Source organism: Biomphalaria glabrata, chromosome 2 (genome assembly GCF_947242115.1).
Source record: "Biomphalaria glabrata chromosome 2, xgBioGlab47.1, whole genome shotgun sequence".
In the NCBI taxonomy this organism is placed as follows: Eukaryota; Metazoa; Mollusca; class Gastropoda; family Planorbidae; genus Biomphalaria; species Biomphalaria glabrata.
Genome location: NC_074712.1, coordinates 61,467,259 through 61,489,718, shown reverse-complemented (window position 1 = coordinate 61,489,718; position 22,460 = coordinate 61,467,259). Strand labels below are relative to the sequence as shown.

The 22,460-nt window shown below is 38.6% G+C and overlaps 1 protein-coding gene across 4 annotated transcripts in view; it reads left to right on the top strand.

Annotated features, from left to right (window-relative positions):
- Positions 1-22,191, top strand: part of LOC106061862 (FMRFamide receptor-like) — an 87,273-nt gene extending 65,082 nt beyond the window's left edge. For all 4 annotated transcript variants that reach the window (XM_056021796.1, XM_056021795.1, XM_056021797.1 and 1 more), the window contains 2 exons: positions 1,473-2,781; positions 16,113-22,191. In XM_056021796.1, the coding sequence (XP_055877771.1) occupies positions 2,480-2,781; positions 16,113-17,490 (1,680 nt within the window). In that variant the 5' untranslated portion in view covers positions 1,473-2,479 and the 3' untranslated portion in view covers positions 17,491-22,191. The remainder of the gene's footprint in view (positions 1-1,472; positions 2,782-16,112) is intronic.
- The last annotated feature ends 269 nt before the right edge of the window (positions 22,192-22,460 follow it).

Genomic DNA, 22,460 nt, shown 5'->3' with positions numbered 1-22,460 from the left:
AGAAACAAAAAGAAGATAAAAGATTGAAAACTATGGATACGTAAAGACAGTGGGGTAGCTAGGAGTTAGCCACCATCATACAAATGGTTGAGAACCGCTCAACATATCTCATTACTGAAGTTATTGACTATGTGTTGCTGATACCAGTTTATAAATATATATCAATACATTTTAGTATTATGGATTTCTATCCATTTTTACTGCGTCCACTATTTTTGAATTGTACTGTAAGAGTTGAAGCTTTGTTAAAATGTGATACCACTACAATATTCGACACATCGATCTCGTTTTAGATTGACAAGCCATGTGTGACACGGACCCCCCCCCCTCAGGCTACAACCTCGCCTCGTTCCCATCCTTTGGTCCAGGCGATGGGATTGTCAATTAGTTCTTTGTTTACCTTTCTATTGGTGTGTAAAAAATAGGTCAGAGATTTAAAGTCACTGTAACTTTAGGACGTGGAGACGAAAGGCCCAGGAGAGATCTGAATGGAAGGATGTGTTGAAGCAGGCCAGAGCCCTCCATGGGCTGTAGCGCCACTGGGATGGATGGATGGATGGATGGTAACCTTAGTCTGTTAGATCTTTTGGGCACCACACGTGATCTGTTGACGATTTATCTCCATTTTGTCTCGTTTGTTTTTGTTTACCAGGATTACAGTCTATTTCATTGTCAGGTCCTAACTCTACCATGATATTGTCTTCAGATCGCTTTCTTTGTATGCATCTCCTTCTTTGACCTGGTATTGTTCCCTGCAGGAAGATCTTTGCGAGTGGTGTGGATCACGTGATTTGGTCGTATATTCTTTGCTTTAAGTCACATAGTTTTAAATGCGTGTGTCATGTGACAAGTACGATTCTTCATCCTCAAGAAGGCTAAAGAGGCATTACATATATTAAAAAAATGGGAATTCTCCACCCACAGCTTCTTAAACAGTGCTTTGAACTCATCATATTCTTTATTTTTTAAAACCTTTTTATCTATCTATCTATCTATCTATCTTTTTTATGTATGTATGTATGTATGTATGTATGCATGCATGTATGTATGTATGTATGTATGTATGTATGTATGTATGTATGTAGGTATGTATGTATGTATGTATGTATGTGTATGTATATATGTGTGTGTGTGTGCCTGCCTGTCTGTCTGTCTGTCTGTCTATCTGTCCATCTTACATCCATTAAAATTTAGTCTGGTCCTTCTCCGACACATATTAAAATCGTGTACTGTCATGTTTGACACTTGTAAATGACAAAATCTTCCTGGCATAGATTACAGCTCGTGTCATATTTCTTACTGTTGTCTCTTGTCCACTGACCTAGATATATACAGCACATGTGTTATATAAACAAAAAACTCCCTCATTTGTTTTAACGAATATTTCCACATGATATTGTTTCAGCCTCAAATGACCACATGCACTTTTTAATTTCTATTTACTAACTCAACTCTTTTGTTTTCGAATTCAGGTCACGCAATTCGTCTGCTGACAACCAGGGCCTTTGGTCGCGGGTTAGGTACAATGAAATACGATGTCAAAGGTCAAACGTATACACAAAGTAATGATGGACTATTTCTTTATGCCCCGTGATACGGATGTTAACGACGTATGGCAGAGAACGCCTCATGGGCAGTAACTCTCTTGACTACATTGGAGTGACGTCAGGGAGTATGAATATCTGAGTGAAATGTTCGCGTGTGGATTTGTAACGGACATTGTTTTAAAGTGATGTAATGGAAGATTTAAAAAGAGACGTTTATGTTATTTCATCAGAGCAATATGAGACATTGCCTTTTTAAAATGTTATTTGATCATTAAAGTTACAAGCTAAAGTTCAAGAAGAAAAATATTTAATCGATGTACGAAGCTAAAATGTGAACACATTGTCTATAGCATAAGTCATTTGACGACAGTAATCATAATTATATAGTTCGTAGTAAAATAAGATGTGCATATAATTACATAAGATTATAAGGTTTCATACCGGAATGTAATATCTGTAGTATGATTTTGGTTTAGAAAGGATACTGGACTAGCATGGCGATAAAATGATTGTATTTCAAACAAGAGATTTAACAGAGCGTTAAGGTCTTCTGCAGACAGCCCAGGCAAGTACTAATTGTCAGACGACTCGTCACAAAGAACAGCTACTCTAGCAGACTACCATTCACAAAGTACTGCTACTCTAGCAGACTACTATTCACAAAGTACTGCTACTCTAGCAGACTACCATTCACAAAGTACTGCTACTCTAGCAGACTACCATTCACAAAGTACTGCTACTCTAGGAAACTACTCTCCACAGGGAGCTTGTACTCTTGGAGACTAATGCCAAAAGCGAAACTGCTACTCTCGGAGATTACTTTCACATTGAACACTGGTAGATTAGTTTCCAGAGGGAACTTCTACTCTAGAAGATTACTTTCCTCAGGGACTGCTTGTATCATTATCCCTAATTAGCGTTGAGCTCGTGGTATGACAATATCGCTCCAAGCCGCTATGCCGGCACTTAAGGAGATTAACCTGAAGGTCAACGTGTCCTACGGTGACGTGTCGCTCAACGATGACAACAGCGCCTCCACCAACCTGATTCTCTTCGTCTTCTGGGGCATCTTCCTCCCTTTAGTGGCCACTGTTGGTCTGATTGGGAACACCTTGACCATCATAGTCTTATGGAGGAAGGAGATGCACTCGACTACAATACTTTATCTAAGAGGACTGGTCATCACGGACACTGGCATCCTCATCGGCTCAGTGCTCGCCCTTACACCAATAAGGTCAGTTCTCTCTCTTTCACTCTTTCTTTCTCTTTCTCTCTCCCTCTCTCTCTTTCTCTCTTTCTCTTTTTCTCTCTCTTTCTCTCTCTCTCTTTTTCTATCTCTTTTTCTATCTCTTTCTCTTTATCTCTCCTCTCTCTCTCTCTTTTCCTCTTTCTCTCTTTCTCTCTTTCTCTTTCTCTCTCTCTCTTTCTCTTTCTCTCTCTCTCTTTCTCTCTCCCTCTCTCTCACTTTCTCTCTCTTTCTTTTTCCCTCTCCCTTTCTCTCTTTCTCTCTCTCTTCCTCTTTCTCTCTCCCTCTCTCTTTCTCTCTCTCTCTTTCTTACTCTCTTTTTCTCTCTCTTTCTTTTTCTCTCTCCCTCTCTCTCTTTCTCTAGCTCTTTTTCTCTCTCTTTTTCTTTCTCTTCCTCTTTCTCTCTCCCTCTCTCTTTCTCTCTCTCTTTCTCTTTCTCTCTCTTTCTCGCTTTCTCTCATTTTTTTCTCTCATTTTCTCTGTCTCTTTCTCTGTCTCTTTTTCTCTCTTTCGCTCTCTCTCTCTCTCTTTCGCTCTGTATGTCTCTCTCGTGCTCTCTATCTCTCCCTCTTTCTCTCGCTCACCCTTTCTCTTTCTCTCTATCTCAATTTCTATCTCTCTCGGTCTTTCTCTCACTGTTTCTCTCTGTCTTGCTTTTTCTTTTTCTATCGATCTCTCTCTCTCTCTCTCTCTCTCTCTCTCTCTCTCTGTCTCTCACTCTGTCGCTTTCTCATTCTCTCTCTCTCATCATATAAATAAATCATAACAATTATCACACGATTAAATATACAAATATAAATATTACAAAAATATACATAAAACATCTACTTTATTGAAAATCAGGGCTGAAAAGAATTGATGTTGTTTTTGTTTCAAAGATTACATTTTGTAGTATTTCAAATTAAATAATTGCTGGCCAGAATTTAATTGTGTTTAAGTCGAATACTTTTTGGAACTCTAGGCCCGTGGAAGCTCGCTCCATCGGCGTGTCCTAGCGAACTGCAGCTGTACATTTATTCCATCCCATTTACACATAGCTCGTATCCCAAGAAGATCAGGTTGGAGGAGAGGTCAAAGGCCGAGAACACAGGACACTTCCACATTTTCCTTCTCTCTACCATATCAGTGCATTGAACTCTGTCCTTTTGCACCCCTTTGTTGCGTCTCTGGCCCAATCGACTCCTCTAACAACGGTTTAAACCCGGGTGTCACGTTGAGGTTAAGAAGCCCGAGCTGGAAAGAAACTAAACGACTTGTCCGAAACAAAAAAAAATCTCTTTCATTCGTCTAATACCTTGTTGATGTCTAAGGGCTGAGCCGAAGGCTCTTCGAGCCCTAAGTTTGAAAAAAAAAACCTGCTTGGACGCCAAACAGTAAAAAAAAAAACCTGTGTGAATACACAGTTCTGTTTGGGAGAGACCCTAGACAATGCCTATGTAAAGCATTGCTGTTGACCTATGCATTTGGCCCCCAACGCGTGGGCTAGATACACGGCCGAAGGCCGAGAATACACCGGGATCTTCTGCCATTTTCCTTCAATGTACCAAGCTAACTGTGCAGGACCCGCCATTTATGTAACGGTCCCTTTGAGGAACAGCGCATGGATTGGTGACAGGTTTGTGGGGACTTTGTTACAACCCCGCCCTTGCAACGAGTGGACTCTCGTCTACCCGTGGGCATCCTCACGGGAGTCCTGTGTTGCTACCCATTTCGCCTAGCCACTTCCTCAAATGGCCGTTTCCACGCGGGCGCCACGATGAGGCAGGGCAGCGTGCCCGCGTCGTCCAATACCTAATCTAATAATCGTATTAAACAAATTCTCTTTCACCAAAATATTTAAACAAAAATTTTATTAAAATAAGCAGATTCCTTAAATTCGTCAATGGTCCTTTTGCGCTAAATTCTTTATCAAAGTACTTGTGTGGGCGCCAGTGTCTAGAGATACATCGTATAATTCGATTCTCTCTTCGTTATCTGGATATGCCGCAGATCCCATATGTTTTTGATTAAATCTTGACATTTATTGTATGTATTTCACAATCTCCATTACATTACATCTCCACTCAATTTCTTCATATCTCTTTGTCTTCTTTTCGCTTATACTAAATTGTATTGCTCAAGGAACATAACCCGAATCCGAAACATTAGTCTGTAAACAAGAAAAGATTACTGTGGTTAAATTTGTGTGTGAAAACTCACAATCTCTAAATCCATCTTGCCAACTATAAAATATATGTTATTTTCGTTAAAAGCTTAGAATTGTGTTTCTCTTGTGCTAAAACGTACTCCAGAAGTATTACTCACCTTTTTTTAAAAAAAAATCCGCGCTTATTAATACTTCCGCATTGCCACCAGGTACACAGAGAGTATCAAATGTAGCTTAAAATTGAATCCTATAGAAATAGTTATGTGGCGTAACCTTAAGACGTAGTTATTCATTACTTAATCTGAGGTTAAGCTTCTTTATTTGTCAGAGAACAAGAGACAGTTGGGTTTTTTTCCGTTTTTTTTTTGTTTGTTTGTTAAATAATTGATAAGTAAAGTAAAGTTCCCCTTTTCAGACCACGTGGACTAAAGGGCAGATGGTGTAAAGGTCATCTGTTTTTGTATCCTACGGTTAAAGAGGATGTCATGTGGCCAGCACAACGACCTACCGACTTTACTTTTTCCCAACTAATGTCAGGTACCCATTAGAGCTGGGTGGACTCAGAGGCGCCCGAAGATCCCGAAATTAAAAATCCCAGTCTTCGCCAGGATGGAACCCCGGATCCCGGTTCGGAAGCAAAGCGGTTTTACCTCAACCACCGAGCCACCAATAATAATTACTAATGTAGAAGTATATTCAAAGAATATCAATCAAACATTTCACAAAGCATTCAGCTGTTTCTTACAATCTCTGTATTATTGGCTTATATCATTATCATCCTATAGGCAAATACACACCATGCGCCATTTCTAATAATCAATCCGAGAGGCATTATTTTCAGATCTGGCCATTTGAAATCATCAATGCGAGAGACAATATTTTCAGATATGGCCATTTAAAATCATCAATCCGAGGTACAATATGTTCAGATATGGCCATTTAAAATCATCAATCAGAGAGACAATATGTTCAGATATGGCCATTTAAAATCATCAATCCGAGGGACAATATGTTCAGATATGGCCATTTAAAATCATCAATCAGAGAGACAATATTTTCAGATATGGCCATTTAAAATCATCAATCAGAGAGACAATATGTTCAGATATGGCCATTTAAAATCATCAATCAGAGAGACAATATGTTCAGATATGGCCATTTAAAATCATCAATGCGAGAGACAATATTTTCAGATATGGCCATTTAAAATCATCAATCCGAGGGACAATATGTTCAGATATGGCCATTTAAAATCATCAATCAGAGAGACAATATGTTCAGATATGGCCATTTAAAATCATCAATCCGAGGGACAATATGTTCAGATATGGCCATTTAAAATCATCAATCAGAGAGACAATATTTTCAGATATGGCCATTTAAAATCATCAATCAGAGAGACACTATGTTCAGATATGGCCATTTAAAATCATCAATCAGAGAGACAATATGTTCAGATATGGCCATTTAAAATCATCAATGCGAGAGACAATATTTTCAGATATGGCCATTTAAAATCATCAATCCGAGGGACAATATGTTCAGATATGGCCATTTAAAATCATCAATCCGAGGGACAATATGTTCAGATATGGCCATTTAAAATCATCAATCCGAGGGACAATATGTTCAGATATGGCCATTTAAAATCATCAATCAGAGAGACAATATGTTCAGATATGGCCATTTAAAATCATCAATCCGAGGGACAATATGTTCAGATATGGCCATTTAAAATCATCAATCATAGAGACAATATTTTCAGATATGGCCATTTAAAATCATCAATCAGAGAGACAATATGTTCAGATATGGCCATTTAAAATCATCAATCAGAGAGACAATATGTTCAGATATGGCCATTTAAAATCATCAATGCGAGAGACAATATTTTCAGATATGGCCATTTAAAATCATCAATCCGAGGGACAATATGTTCAGATATGGCCATTTAAAATCATCAATCCGAGGGACAATATGTTCAGATATGGCCATTTAAAATCATCAATCCGAGGGACAATATGTTCAGATATGGCCATTTAAAATCATCAATCCGAGGGACAATATGTTCAGATATGGCCATTTAAAATCATCAATCCGAGGGACAATATGTTCAGATATGGCCATTTAAAATCATCAATCCGAGAGACAATATTAATATTTTCAGATCTGGCCGTTCGAAAACATAACTGAAAAGTTAAACTGAAAAGGATGGCTGCTTGGTCGTGAGGTTTGCGCGCTGGACTGTCGTTCGGATTTATCGATAGTCGAGGGTTCAAATCCTGCCCTCTCCCATCCCCCGTCGTCCTGCGGGAGGTTTGGACTAGGAAGTAAACTATCTTCAACTCTGAAGGAACATCCGAAATATGTAAAACAAACAAACAAGTTTATAAGCTAAAAATTCAGTCAATTGCATTGTTTCATTGGTTGTTACAACACTAACATATAACTTAAAATAGTTTCTGTGAAGATATTTTCAATAAATTTTTTAACACGTGATAAAGAGACTGCAACCTTTACTCCAGGAGTCCTGGGAAGTCGATAACAGAAGGGAAAGTGGTAATGAGCTTACTGTGTCGGGTCATACCGACCCTAGTGACTCACCTGCTGGTAACTTTAGTACTGGAACAGATCAACTTAACATCTGGTCTTCGACCACAAAGTTTTGTTCGTTGTGAGACCTAGTGAAATTTAAAACTTAATTATTTTTCAATCAAATAAATTTGGCACAAAATTGCACACTCTCCAGTACGTCACGGCGAATTATTAAAACTACCTACCAACTTTATTATAAGTTTACTTTCTAAACCCTACTCAATTATAAACACTGGAATATTTACCAAGTTCTCGGGCACGTAGAGTAGCATTTTAGTAAACCAAACCACGTTCAATTTATACAAAGCTTACATCAACTCACTGGATGGTCGTGTGGTTTGGGCGCTGGACTGTTGTTCGGATTTATCGATGGTCGTGGGTTCAAATCCTGCCCGCTCCAATCCCCCGTCGTCTTGCGGGAGGCTTGGACTAGGAAGTAATTATCTTCAACTCTGAAGGAACATCCGAAACATGTAAAACATGTAAAACATTTAACAAACATTTTATCTGTGTGTCTGTCTGGCCAAATGTTTGTACACATAATTTCAATGTCACCCCATCTCGGATCATGTTAAAATTTCGCACAATTATTTGTTTTAGATTACAACACAGGAATCAATTAAAAAAAACAATAACCTATTTGTTAAGTAACTAATGGTAATAAATTACTTAAAAAAATTATTTTTTTGGTATCTCAAATAAGGGAAAGAAATAGTACTTGACTGAAGTGTTGGTATAAGCTGAAATAGTCTCCTTCATACAAGGCTAGATCTATTACAGATTTAATTACATGACTAGTTACTTTCAGACCCCTTGTGGTCTATAGGGCAGATTATATAAAGGTCATCTGTTTCTATGGCCTACGGTTAGCGAGGATGTTATGTGGCCAGCACTACGACCAACCGCCTTTACTTTTCCCCAACTAGTGTTAATTAGGGAGCTGGGTGGACTCAGAGGCGCCCAAATATCCCAAAATTAAAAATTCCTGTCTTCACCAGGATTCGAACCCGGGACCCCCGGTTCGGAAGCCAGCGCTTTACCGCTCAGCCACTGCGCCTCAAATTACATGACTAGTCCGACCTAATTGATACTCGTTAATATAAGCTTTGTTGTTTTTTTTTAAGTATTTTTTAAAATTTTACCTGTTTCCTGTTACTTTGTCACCATAGATGTTTCTTTTTCTCATAGGCTAACACTGTAAGTACAAAAGACGTCTTACCGGGGTCTTCTATCGTCTACATGGCATTGGGGAGCGCTATCTGATAGGTCGATAAGTTTTACTCACACGATGTCCCGCGACTGGTCTGATGTGTCAGGCTTATCTCTGAATGCCCCGCTTCTGGCCTGATGTGTCAGACTTATCGTCAGTCATTTATTGTGTCAAATTTAAGATAATCGTTCCGATGAGATGCAGCAGACAGCGGCGTGTCCTTGATGAAAGAAATAGGTGGGCTGAAATCAGGAGAATAGATGAAGAATAATACCCGAGATTGCTAAGATTGAGGCAAATTGAGTCGAAGATTAGGTAGGCTTTCTACTTCCCTAGTACACGCCCCTGCATACGGAAGCCACTCTTAAGTATATTGAATCTTGATTGAGATGTCTTCTTGTGAGGTTTGTTAAGTTCAACCCGTCCAGCAGCTGTGAGGATAAATGTCACTGAAGGACTGCACATAGGTAACTGAGGTTTATTTCTGGACTGAAGGAGAGGGTGCGTTTAGGTATAATCTTTTTTTTTTGGGGGGGGGGGTACATTATCACTAGGTCATCTGGTGATATAGAAAAGTGGAAAGAAAAGATATACATTACCTCTGTACGCTCAGTCAAAGTACATAAACTTTTAATTTGTCACGTGGGCTGTACAGATTTTAAAAAAATCGAAATATAAAAAATAATAAAACAAAAAAAACGTATATAGTGCAAGTAGCCGCATAATTACTGCCAAATCTCTCAATATTGCAAGATTTATCTTCCCTTTTCTTTATTGACAGCATTAATCAATTGAACAAATTTTTGACTAATTTGTTAATTTAAAAAAAAATAATTGGTTTGTTTTCTTCGACAATGAAGATGGAAGAAATAACGTCTTAAAATTTGTGACAGACAGACAGACAGACAGACAGAGTTAATAAAGCTTTGTAACAAGAAAAACAAAACAAAAACAATTACTTTCGTTAAAGAACAAAAGCTTATATTAAGTGTCATTGCATCCATTAGTTTGGATTAAACATTTGATTACGGTCACATATGTTCCAGACATAAACTATCTGTGCGATTAGAACTATTTTTACTAACTCTTTTTTTGTTTAGCTTTTAGCTTTCTCAATGCGCCATGATCCTATTACATGTCTGGACCAGTTGGGAAAGGGGGAGGGAAGAAGGAAGTATCTTTGTGAATGTTTACATAATCGCTTTTTTTTTAAATGCAGAAAAAAAAAATGTTGCTTACTTAGACTTAGACTTAGGTCCTCCCGCGCCGTTCGGCGCATTGGGCAGCAAGCTGTCTACATAAAGATCTGTCACTGGCAATGTCTGAAGCCTCTTCCCACCTAGTGTCCACTGTTCTGAGGTCCTCCATGAAGGTGTGGCCCCAAGTTATACGCTTTCCTCGTATTGGCCTCCATGTGATGGCAACTCTTGGTATGCGTAATTCATTTTGTCGTTGAACATGTCCCGCAAACCTCATGCGACGCTCTGTCACAACCTCATTAAGTGACTTAGGGCTGAAGGGAACTAATTCAACTTATACCACCACATCTGTCAATTATGATTTCTTTTCCTTGTTTACGATACCAAAAAAATAATAATTAATTACTTTTTAGTTAATTAGCTAATTATTTTTTTTCTTGATTTGTGTGTTGTCATGTAAAAGAAATAATTGTGCAGAATTTCAGCTTAATTAGAGATTGGGTGTGGGAGAAATAACGTGTACAAACTTTTCACTATAGGGGCAGGCAGAGTGCGCTGATGTAGGCTTTGTAAAAGTACCTTAAAGCAATGTATTTTAGGTACTAGATTTTGTAAGAATCGTCAGAATTGTCGCTGAAATCTTCTATTACGGCAGGGGTTATCAATCTGTGGTTTGCTACCCCCTTGGGGGCCGACTGACCATTTGACAGGGGTCGCCTAAGACCATCGAAAATATGGGTTGTTATTGTTTACTCTTCTATCGCCGTATGTTTGTGTGTTTGGGTCGCGGCAGAGTGGGGGATTGTAAAAAGGGGTCGCCGAGCTTAAAAGGTTGAGAACCGCTGTTTTAAGGTGTGCTACGTTTGTTCCCGTGATCAAACTATAACATTTTAACTCTTTCTCTCCTAACTGACGATACCAGCGTTGATTCCACCAGAATGTGGTAAATAATTACGGAGATAAAGAGTTAACACATGGGGACTCAAGTCTGAATCTCAGTGAGAAATTTTATTTTGAACTTAAGAGAATTTTTTTTAGGCACCTAAACTCGAATGGGTAGGCCAAAATGCCTACTTAACATTATGCCTATAGTCAAACCATCTTTTCTGTCCAGACCGGCCTCCAGCAAAACAATTTGACAGCTGCGCTGGGTCGGAAACATATCTCGCATGGGTGTTCTACATAACCAGCTCCACAGACCACTACTGAAAATGTAAAGTGACTGATACCAAGAATCTGTATTCTTGAAAATACTCAGAAATAACTAAATCAAATTATATGTTTGATTGAGCTGTACATAGGTTTTTTTAAAGGCAGCACACTGCATCATTGTTGTGAATAGTCTTCATGACGCTATTATTATTATAGCTTTTATATAGCGCTTCTTGCTTATAGCATGCTCAGAGCGCTTTGGTCCAATCTCATTTTGTGGACCAGTGGGGGGGGGGGGGGGGAGGGGGTATCTAGGAGTTAGTTTTCCGTGCTGCCTTTAGGTGCTCAGTAAACACAACTCTGCCCGAGTCGGGTGTCGAACCTCGAGCCCCCTTCTAGGTAGCCAAGACAAGCCAAGTTCAAGCGCGCTTAGCCTCTCGATCACGCTTTCCACGCTACTGTTATATAGGCAAGTTTCAGCCATTTCACTAAAAGTACATGGATCTAGTACACTGAAATAATAGAGTACAGTCTTCATTAGAGATATACAAATTATTGAGGCATAAGATTAGTGTTTATAAAATGACTGACGTAGTTCTTCAAGTACATCTTTAATACGTATGTGCGTTCTAATAGCACCCGTGTGTTTCTCTCTCTCTCGCTCTTTCGATATTTCCGTGACTCTTTCTCTCTCTCTCTCTCTCTCTCTCTCGCTCGATCGCTCCTCACTTTTTTAACTTAGGAATTTGATGTTTATTGCTAAACTCGGTGTTTGTTTTTTTCTAATTCTCTCTCACTATCACTAACTCTCTCTCTCTCTCTCTCTCTCTCTCTCTCTCTCTCGCACTCTCTCTCTCTCTCTTTCATTCATTCATTTTTATGTGTGTAGCTTATTTCTGGTCTTAATTAGCTTTTTTTTTCTCTTTGTAGAAATGCTCTACTTTTCTTTTACATCTTATTTCTTTTCTCACATCACATCCTCACATCACATCGTCACATCACATCATATCCTCACATCACATCCTCACATCATATCCTCACATCACATTCTCACATCACATTCTCACATCAAATATTCTCACATCACATCCTCACATCATATCCTCACATCACATTCTCACATCACATTCTCACATTATATCCTCACATCACATTCTCACATCACATCGTCACATCACATCATATCCTCACATCACATTCTCACATCACATCCTCACATCATATCCTCACATCACATTCTCACATCACATCCTCACATCATATCCTCACATCACATCCTCACATCACATCGTCACATCACATCATATCCTCACATCACATCCTCACATCACATCTTTACATCATATCCTCACATCATATCCTCACATCACATTCTCACATCACATCGTCACATCACATCATATCCTCACATCATATCCTCACATCACATCCTCAAATCACATTCTTACATCACATTCTCACATCACATTCTCACATCACATTCTCACATCACATTCTCACATCACATCCTCACATCACATTCTCACATCACATCCTCACATCACATTCTCACATCACATTCTTACATCGCATTCTCACATTACATTCTCACATCACATCCTCACATCACATTCTCACATCACATTCTCACATAACATTCTCACATCACATTATCACATCACATTCTTACATCGCATTCTCACATCACATTCTCACATCACATTCTCACATCACATTCTCACATCACATTCTCACATCACATCCTCACATCACATCCTCACATCACATTCTTACATCGCATTCTCACATCACATTCTCACATCACATTCTTACATCGCATTCTCACATCACATTCTCACATCACATCCTCACATCACATCCTTATCTCACGATCTCACATCACATTCTCAGATCACATCCTCACATCACATCCTCACATCACATCCTCACATCACATCATCACATCACATCATATCCTCACATTACATTCTCACATCACATCCTCACATCATATCCTCACATTACATTCTCACATCACATCCTCACATTACATCCTCACATCACATTCTCACATCACATTCTTACATCACATTCTCACATCACATTCTCACATCACATCCTCACATCACATCCTTACCTCACGATCTCAATCACCCATCTTTCTATCATTTCTCTTTATGTAAGCACTTTTATACAAGTTTTTGTTTTCTCTTCGGCATTGTCCCTTGAAATCTAAACATTGCATCGGTATTTCAATTCATCCCTCACTGTATCGATTGCTATTGATACGCCAGAAGTCATGAATAGAGATTTCCAGACAGCAATAAAAGGCTGCTTTTTTCTCACTTCCGGGTATTTCTTTAGAAACTCAATATAAGACGGGATTTTGTTTTTTTCTATTAGTGAATAGCTCCTTTAGAGAACCGTTTGTACACTCATGTCTGTTTTATGCTTAATTATCATTTCCGGAAGTATTTAACTAACCAAGTGGAAAAGAAGAAAGCTTCATAAAGCTGATCAAGGGATGTGTAAGCTGAGTCTCTATTACTTTTACATTTAATATCTTGAAATAAAAAAAAAAAAAACCTAACGAAAAGCGCCCCCCCCCCCCAGTTTATAGTTTTTAAAAAAGGGAAGTAATCAGTTGTTTTCTTTCTGACCATACTAAGCCATGTGACTATCTCAGTAAGAACTTGGCATTGAAATAAAAATGTCAATGTAATTTCGGTTGACATTTGTCTAGCTTAGCGTAGTGTCATATGTCAATGATTAAATATTGTTCACGTCTTTAAAGATGTGTTTCACACAAATCAATAAGCATACGGTAACTAAACAAAAATATAGCTTTTAATTCTATAACATCAATGATGTGTACTTTCCACACACAGTTACTCACTTTCGCACATGGAAACGAAAATTGCGCAAACTCATTTGTCACATCAATACAACCGAAGCTTTTTATATATATATATAGCACTAGCGGATCCAGAACTTTGGAGTGGGGGGGGCGATTTTTTTCCAAACCCTAACCCTAACGCCCAGTAAACCCTAACCCTATACATAAACGTGTGTACTGCACACACACACACACACACACACACACATTTTTCACTGCAGAAACGCCTGCTCCTGACAACTACAGCTCACTATTCATCAGTGAGTTTCGGGGCGTAGCCCCGACGCATAAAGTGTTTTCATGCATTCTTCACTGAAGAAACGCATTCTCCTGACATCTACAGCTCATTATTAATCAGTGGAGTTCGGGGCGAAGCCCCGACGCCAAAATCCGTTTTCTTGCATTTTTCACTGCAGAAACGCCTGCTCCTGACAACTACAGCTCACTATTCATCAGTGATTTTCGGGGCGAAGCCCCGAAGCTAAAAGCATTTTCTTGCATTCTTCACTGAAGAAACGCATTCTCCTTACCTAAAGCTCATTATTCACCCTATTAAAAAAGGAGCTTTTGAATAATATTGTAATTGAAAAATATTCTAATTTGAATGTATACGCCCTTAATACATTGCAAATAAAACCGATTTGTTCCTTGAAAAGATCAGACACCCCACATATTTAGATTAAGGCTTTGAGGATCGCCGCCGAAAAAAAAAATTCGATAAATAATATTCAATAAAATTCAAGCATAAATTGTGAGTTATAGTCCCAAATTTAACTAGAAAAATATTAGATTGAGTAGAGGTTGGAAAAAAGGCTACTCATCTCAATCGTGACTCTTATACTGAAAATTTTTGTTAGAATTCTAATTTTTCCAAAGCAAAGTCTTTCTTAAAATAATTATGATAAATTCATGTGAAATTACATATTATAAACTCTGTCTGGAAATGGGAGGGGCGGTAGAATGAAAACGATTTATCCTCGCTCCTTTTTATAATTTCTGCTAATGATTGCATTTGGCATTAAAGAATAAGGGTGGGGCCACTCGATACGAGAATTTAATTTATAGCATATATAAATTATATTAGTGGCTGATTTTTTTTTACATTTTGTAATTTCTTAACTGTAATACAAAAAGAAAAATTATTGCTTCGTCCGATGAGGGAAAGGAGATGGCATGTATCGCCCCTTCCACCTTTTTCCTTTCATATTTACTAATCATAAAATTTGAGATTAGAGTGTGGTGCGACATACAATACGAATGGTTTCACATATCAATTATATAGAAATTCAACTATTTTTGTTCACAAACTATGATTCCTCCATAAAAATATGACCGCCCCCCCCACTCATAGGGCTAGATCGGGGAGGGCAGTACATGCAATCGCCCCCCCCCCCCCCTTACCCCACCGTATCGGCCAAGATACCCGAAGGAGAGCGACATAATATCAAATTTATATATCAATGCAACTAATCTTGCTCACAAACTATGATTTCTCCATAAAAGTAGGACCGCCCCCCCCCACTCAAAGGGTTTAGGTGGGAAGGGCAGTAGAGGTTTTGCCCCCCCCACACACACACCAATCGGACAACAGGGGAACGACATAATATAAAGATCGGTTAAAATATCAATAACAAGTTTTAATCATATAGATATTTAATTGATTCTTTTGGCAAGCTGTGATTTCTACAAATAAATTGGACCGCCCACCCCACTCAAAAGTTTATGGTTGGGGGGGGGGGGGGCGGATTGATGCTATCGCCCCCTCCCGACCCCACCTAATCGGCCAACATACTAGAGGGGGGGGGGCGAAATAATCTAAAAAAAGTTTGAAATAGAAATAATTAGTATATATTATTAACATAAGTAATAAATTCGTATACAAATTGTGTGACTTCTATACTAAAATTCGTCCGCCCCCCCCCCCCTTCGGGGGGGGGGGGGTCGGCCGAGTGGGGGGGGGGGCGATCGCCCCTACCGCCCCCCCCCTGGATCCGCCAGTGATATATAGACTGAAAATTAGTTTAAGTATATGTTTTTATAATCTTTTGTAAAGGGCCCAGAATATTACCAAGTTATTACATTAACTTTCTTGGAATAATTTATGAGGTTATCTTTAAAAATGTTTTCTGTCTATGTCCACAGCTGCGCGAACTATCTCCAAGGTGACGCCCTCTTGTACTTTAAAGATACAGTGTATCCAGTGCTCCACACCCCTGCCTACTATCTAGTGATGACGCTGCAGCAGTGTAACGTTTGGGTCACAGTCTCCGTATCTATGGAGAGATACATCTCCATCTGTCACCCTTTCCGCGCCTCCAGGCTCATCAGCAGGCGCAAGACTATCATGGTGATTGTGGTCATCGCCTTTGTCTCCCTCATTTACAACATCCCCCATTTGCTGGCCTCCGAGGCGACGCCCTGTACCGGAACGACGCTGCCCGAAACTACAACGATTCTCGCGGAAGCTGGGGGGTTGTCCTCTTCCCAGTTTCCCGCTTCTCAGCCCCCTGTCATCCAGACTCCTCCAACGAACGAACCCAAAAGGCGTTGTCTCATTGTGGGCACCACAGACTTTGGCAACACGGAGTTCTACAAAATCTACCGCACCATCATGTACACCATTTTGATCTACGTCATCCCGTTTCTGGCCCTGGTCATCCTCAACAGCTTCCTCATCAAGGAGCTCATGGTCATGCAGAAGAGGCGCGTGGGCACGAACATTCACGAGGAGAACGAGGCCAACCTCAGCCTCGTTCTCGTGCTGATCGTCATCGTCTTCATCTTCTGCCAAACCCCCGGGCTCATCTCCCAGTTCGACATCATCAGCGTGGACGTGTTCTTCTGCTGGCTGGCCGTCAGCAATCTCCTGTTCACGCTCAACTCCGCGGTGAACTTCCTTATTTACACGGCGTTCGGGCGTAAGTTCCGGCACGTGCTGCTGCGCGTCTTCCGGCATGTGTTTAACAAGAAGCGTCGCTTCTCCACGCAGTCCAGCATTCGGACTACGCAGGTCACGCTCAACGATCATGAGTCCAACATGGATACAGACACGCGTTGCTCCTCCCTGAGCTCATTGAAGTGCTACAAGAAAGACAGCAAGAGCTCCGACAGCCTGCAGGAAACTGTGCCACTAAACCAAATCAAGGGAGATAAAAGGCATACTACCCACAACGGAAACTATTTGAAGCGTAAACAAGAGTTAGCGCCCATGCCGGAGTCTGAAAGCGAGGTCTTGGAATTAATGGGGTCAATTCCGATAAATACCGACAACTCCGACATTGGCCTAAAAAATGATCAAACCTTCAATGAATGTGAGTCCAATCATGTGGAACAGGAGTATAATTCAATAGAAGACCTTTCTGCTTTGACAAACGGTGGGATTAATAATAACAGAACTTTCACCAAGACTGTGAACTTTGAACCTGAGATCGAGAGTCATTCAGACACGTACGAAGGATTATTGTACCACTCCCTGGAGGTCAACCACGACGAGGAGTGTGAAGTGATGCGTAAAAGTTGATAAGACATGCTTGAGACATGGTAAAATATACCTGAGACTTAATGTCAAAGCTCTTAAGACACATGAGACAATATATTTCACCATTGCAAAATACAACAAGGAATCTCCTGGCCATAGGATTTAAAATCGTTATCCGATTTGTTTTTCAATCATTCATCATTGGAAATGTATTTCTTTTTTATTTAGATTTGTAAATTCATTTGTCATCTATTTACTGTGAAAAGCAATAAGATAAGAATGTAAAAAAATGATAAGATAACCCAAGAAAGAAATATTGCAAAGAAACCATTAGCAATCATAGAATGTTATTTCATTTTTAAGTAATACAATCCTAAATCGAATTTAAATTGATACATAAAGGTAGATGATAAACTGATTTACTTTGTCATAATATTAATCATAATTGATTCATAAAACTAGTGAAAGAAATGTTTCTTATTTTAAACACAAAAGGCACATTACTCATTCCATATGCTAGGACAAATTTGTACCAATCATCCTTCTTTCTTAGTGCTATTAGTGCATGGAATGGGTTGTCGTGAGTCAGCCAGGAAAACCAATGACTTGGCAGAATTTAAGCCATTGATTAACATGCATGACAAGATTGACCTAGAAACACGCGTAGGACGCATTCATCTTCTTTTTTTGAAGTAACGTCTGTATTTCATAAGATAAGATAAATACAAACTCTTGTTATAAAGGGACAGAAGGCACCAAGACAAACTTTTTGGGCGTTCGCTAAGTTGTTTTTGTTTTTTTAATACCACAAACCACTTGTCCAGACCGTCCTATCAAGAGCTACAATTTGAAACGGTAAATTCAAATACTCACGACAAGGTACTCTTAGATTCTAAAATTTGTAACGCATATTTATAGTTTGTATTTTATAAACGCGGCTTTTTTTTTTTCGAGAGACTCTACAAAAACCACAATGTATCAAATCAAAACCGCAATATGATTGTCTTTGAGTATGTTTGGTTCGATTCTACCTCAAAGCACTTCTCTAGTCTCTAGGAAATTATATTGCGAATTGATCATTGACCGATTGATATTCAAGAAAATTCGATTATACAAACAGTTTAATACATTACATGAAATTTTTTTTTTTAAATTTTAATGTACAATACAAGCGTCGCTTCACCTAATTGTTTATCAGAGGCATTTGGTCATCTGGTATGCGCTCTGGACTGTCCTCTCGATGGTCCCGGGTTTGAACCTTGCCCATCACCACCCAACTTGGGCGTTACAATCTTCAGTTAAGGACAACGGAAACATGTCTAACAAACAAACCTTGAACTTTAGTGTTTGTATCACGATTGCTTGTATCTTGATTTACTAATCATTCTGCAAATCTCTAGGAGCAGATCTAGGTATCATTTAAGTAAAATATCCCTTTTCAGACCTTGTGGTCTATAGGGCAGAGGATGTAAAGGTCATTTGTTTCTGTGGCCTATGGTTTACGAGGGTGTAATGTGGCCAGCACAACGACCAACCGCCTTTACTTTTCCCCAACTAATATCAGGTGCCCATTAGAGCTGGTGGACTCAGAGGCACCTAAGGATTCCGAAGTCAGGTACCCATTAGAGCTGGGTGGACTCAGAGGCACCTAAGGATACCGAAGTCAGGTACCCATTAGAGCTGAGTGGACTCAGAGGCGCAATTAAAAATCACTGTCTTCACCAGGATTCGAACCCGGGACCCATGTTTCGGAAGTTAAGCGCTTTACCGCTCGGCCACCGCGCCTCCAGGTATCATTGACCTGTATTAATACTCATCATTTCGCTTGAAATTATTGAACGCTTTGAAAACCACAGATCGACAATGCGTGCCGAAAAGCTGTTTGTCTCTCAACTATACACTTCAATAAGATGCACTTTAAGGGAGTCGTTTATTTTCTTTTTCTAAGCCACCATGTCGGTCAAAGAGTTAATTGAAAACTTAGTTGAAAAAACACGTAGGCTCTTGTGGAGAGAATGAAAATAATTTGAATTATTTCCCTTTATTATCTATGACCTAGATCTACTTATGCATTGGTGTTAATAACTTCATGTTTGATGTACAATCAGGCACATAGTGAAACTCCGCGACATTTTTTTAAGTGAAACACCGCGACCTTTTTTTTTAATGAAACACCGCGATATTTTTAGTGAAACACTGCGACATTTTTTAAAGTGAATCTCCACGACATTTTTTTAGTGAATCTCCGCGACATTTAAAAAAAAAAATGAAACACGGTAACATTTTTTTTAGTGAAACGCCGAGACATTGTTTAGTGAAATACCGCGACATTTTTTTTTAGTAAAATATTTTGAAATTTTTTTTTTAGTAAAACACCGTGACATTTTTTTAAAAAGTGAAACTCCGCGGCATTGTTTTGGGAAATACCGCGACATTTTTTTAGTGAAACACAGTGAGACTTTTTTCCCCCATGTTTTGAAGGAGTGATGTTTTTACTGTTTCACTGACAGCTTGTGTCGTTGTCGTTATCTGAAACAGAAACTAAAACATAAACGGTAATAAGAAATAATACGTTATAATAAGAGAAACATGTAAACGAAGACAACTCGTAAATAATCAACGGAAATCAAACTATGTTAGGACTAGTCATCACGAAAAATGTAGTGATACTACAATTTACGATGTTGAATCATCACTTCCCATTTAGTCAGGATGATGTGAAGGCGTCTCTGTGTAACGGACATTTCTTACTGTTGATGTACAATGTTGATAAGTGCAACTCCCCACCCCTGACACGCCATCCAGCAATGTTACTTAACATTTATGTAAATTTTTAAAACCAGTTTTTTTGTCCATTTTTCTCTCACCAAGCAATTATTGAAAGCAAATTATTTTGTTTAGTAAGGTACTTGATCTAAACATATATATATATATATATATTATGGATTCTCGATCTAAATACTGTTATTGTTAATTGTTATTGTTTAGATTATGACCTTGTAAAGAATAGTCGACTAGATTAGAAAATATTCTTGTGATAAGACTTTGTGATGCAGAACAGTGATGCCTTAACTGCGACCCTCGCGTCACATCCGGTCCGTGACGAGGTGCTGTTTGACTAATTGAGAATCGTACCCACAATACATACTGATACTGCAGAGGATACGTCTCAAGTGACTAGACTTTTGGTGTGCTGTTATGTGGTCGTTGGCACAATTTAAAAAAGATGATGATGGACCTCCGGGTCGAAAAAAGATTGGTCTTAACTTTTTTTGTGCTAGGGACCTAATTTATTTTTGACAAGCACCACGAGCCGGATTAGACTCGCGGGCCTTGGTTCTGGTATCACAATTCAAACTACAATAAGTTTACAACCTTTATCTATATTTATTTTTATTATATATTAAAGCAAAGAGTACGGCACACACATGTATGTATGAATGTATGTATGTCCCAAATACAAATCAAAACCGTTTAACCAATCTCGATTAAACTTGACATGAAAATTCCATAGGTTATGGCCGAGAGTGTAGTGTATGTTTAATGTCCCTCCCACAACAGGACTGGGCCCTAAGAATAGACAAAATGTAACTAATGGTATCTCTATGAAAGGACGAAACTGTTGAACAAATTGGGTAAACCCGTTTTCACTGTATTTTCTATTTGATATGAATATGTCGTCTGAATGGATCACAATCCACATAAAGCAGTCTATGATCAAGTCTTGGACCGCTTTCCACATAAAGCAGTGTGTGATTTTGGCTTGAAGTCCGCTCCAGAATGTTATAAACTATAAACTCTCAAAACATGTTCCATAGACATGTTTCTGGTCTTACATTAGATCTGTCTGCATTGGATTACTCAAGACTACGTGCCTAACCCTAGTCCAGATATGTGTGCATGGTCCTTAATCTGTGTTCGGATATTATAGAATTCTTAACTCTTTCTCTCCGTAATTATTTCTCCACGTTTTGAAGGAATTCTTCATTTGGCTCATGACTATTTCACTACCTTGTTATGATTGGGCTTCAATAGCTTTGTTGTTTTTTATCAGAAAATGTTGTATTTGGTATAGAATTAAAGGGGAATGCATGCTCTTCTTATATATATCAAAGTCAAATTAAAAAAAATTAATCATTAATTTAATTTAATGAGGTCAAAATCAACGATAGTATCGTCGATTAGGAGAGAAAGAGTTAAAGCGAATCACTGGAATGTGAACCTAGGAGAAGTTCAATCACTAGTTGTGATAATTTCTCTTCACTCTGTCTCTTAGAGTTTGTATCAAAAAAAATACATGTATAAGCTTGATTTAAACACGGTTTTATCTCAAACTATTTTGTATTGATGACTCGACATATAGTCATGATGCCTGTTGATTTACAGAGATTGATCAGACAGTATTGATTGAATAGACTGTGTGTATCAGACCAGAGATCGAATCTCGGTGATTTGTATTTTTTTTTTTCTGTTTGATCTTAATTTTTGATCTCATTTTCTCCATCGAGCAGAAGTGAAACGTCTGCCAGGATATTTCCTTGCTTATTAACGTCACGACAAATGAACTAATACTTATGGACTCATTCAATGTTTTTGTCATTTTTACTCAGTTGGATAATGTAATAAAATAAATAACATTTTTGAATGTTAAAATACTATACTGTAAATATTGTGCTGTATTTATCTTATATTTTTTAAAAAATAATTATGTATATGTCATAAATAAAATGTTTTCAAAATGTTTTAACACTTGTTTCTGTAATTTAAAGATGTTTAGTTGCTATGCTTCTTGCAAACTAGTTTAAGAAGGTTTGTTAACTCTTTCTCTCCTAACTGACGAAACCAATGTTGATTCCACTTGAATGTGGTGAATAATTACGGAGAGAAAGAGTTAAAGTATGGATCATGTACAACCTATCAACATCAGAGGTTCTCATCTCCTGATCTCTCTCTCTCTCTCTCTTTCTCTTTTTCGTTGTCTCTCGTTCTTTTTTTTTCCATCTCTTTCCCTC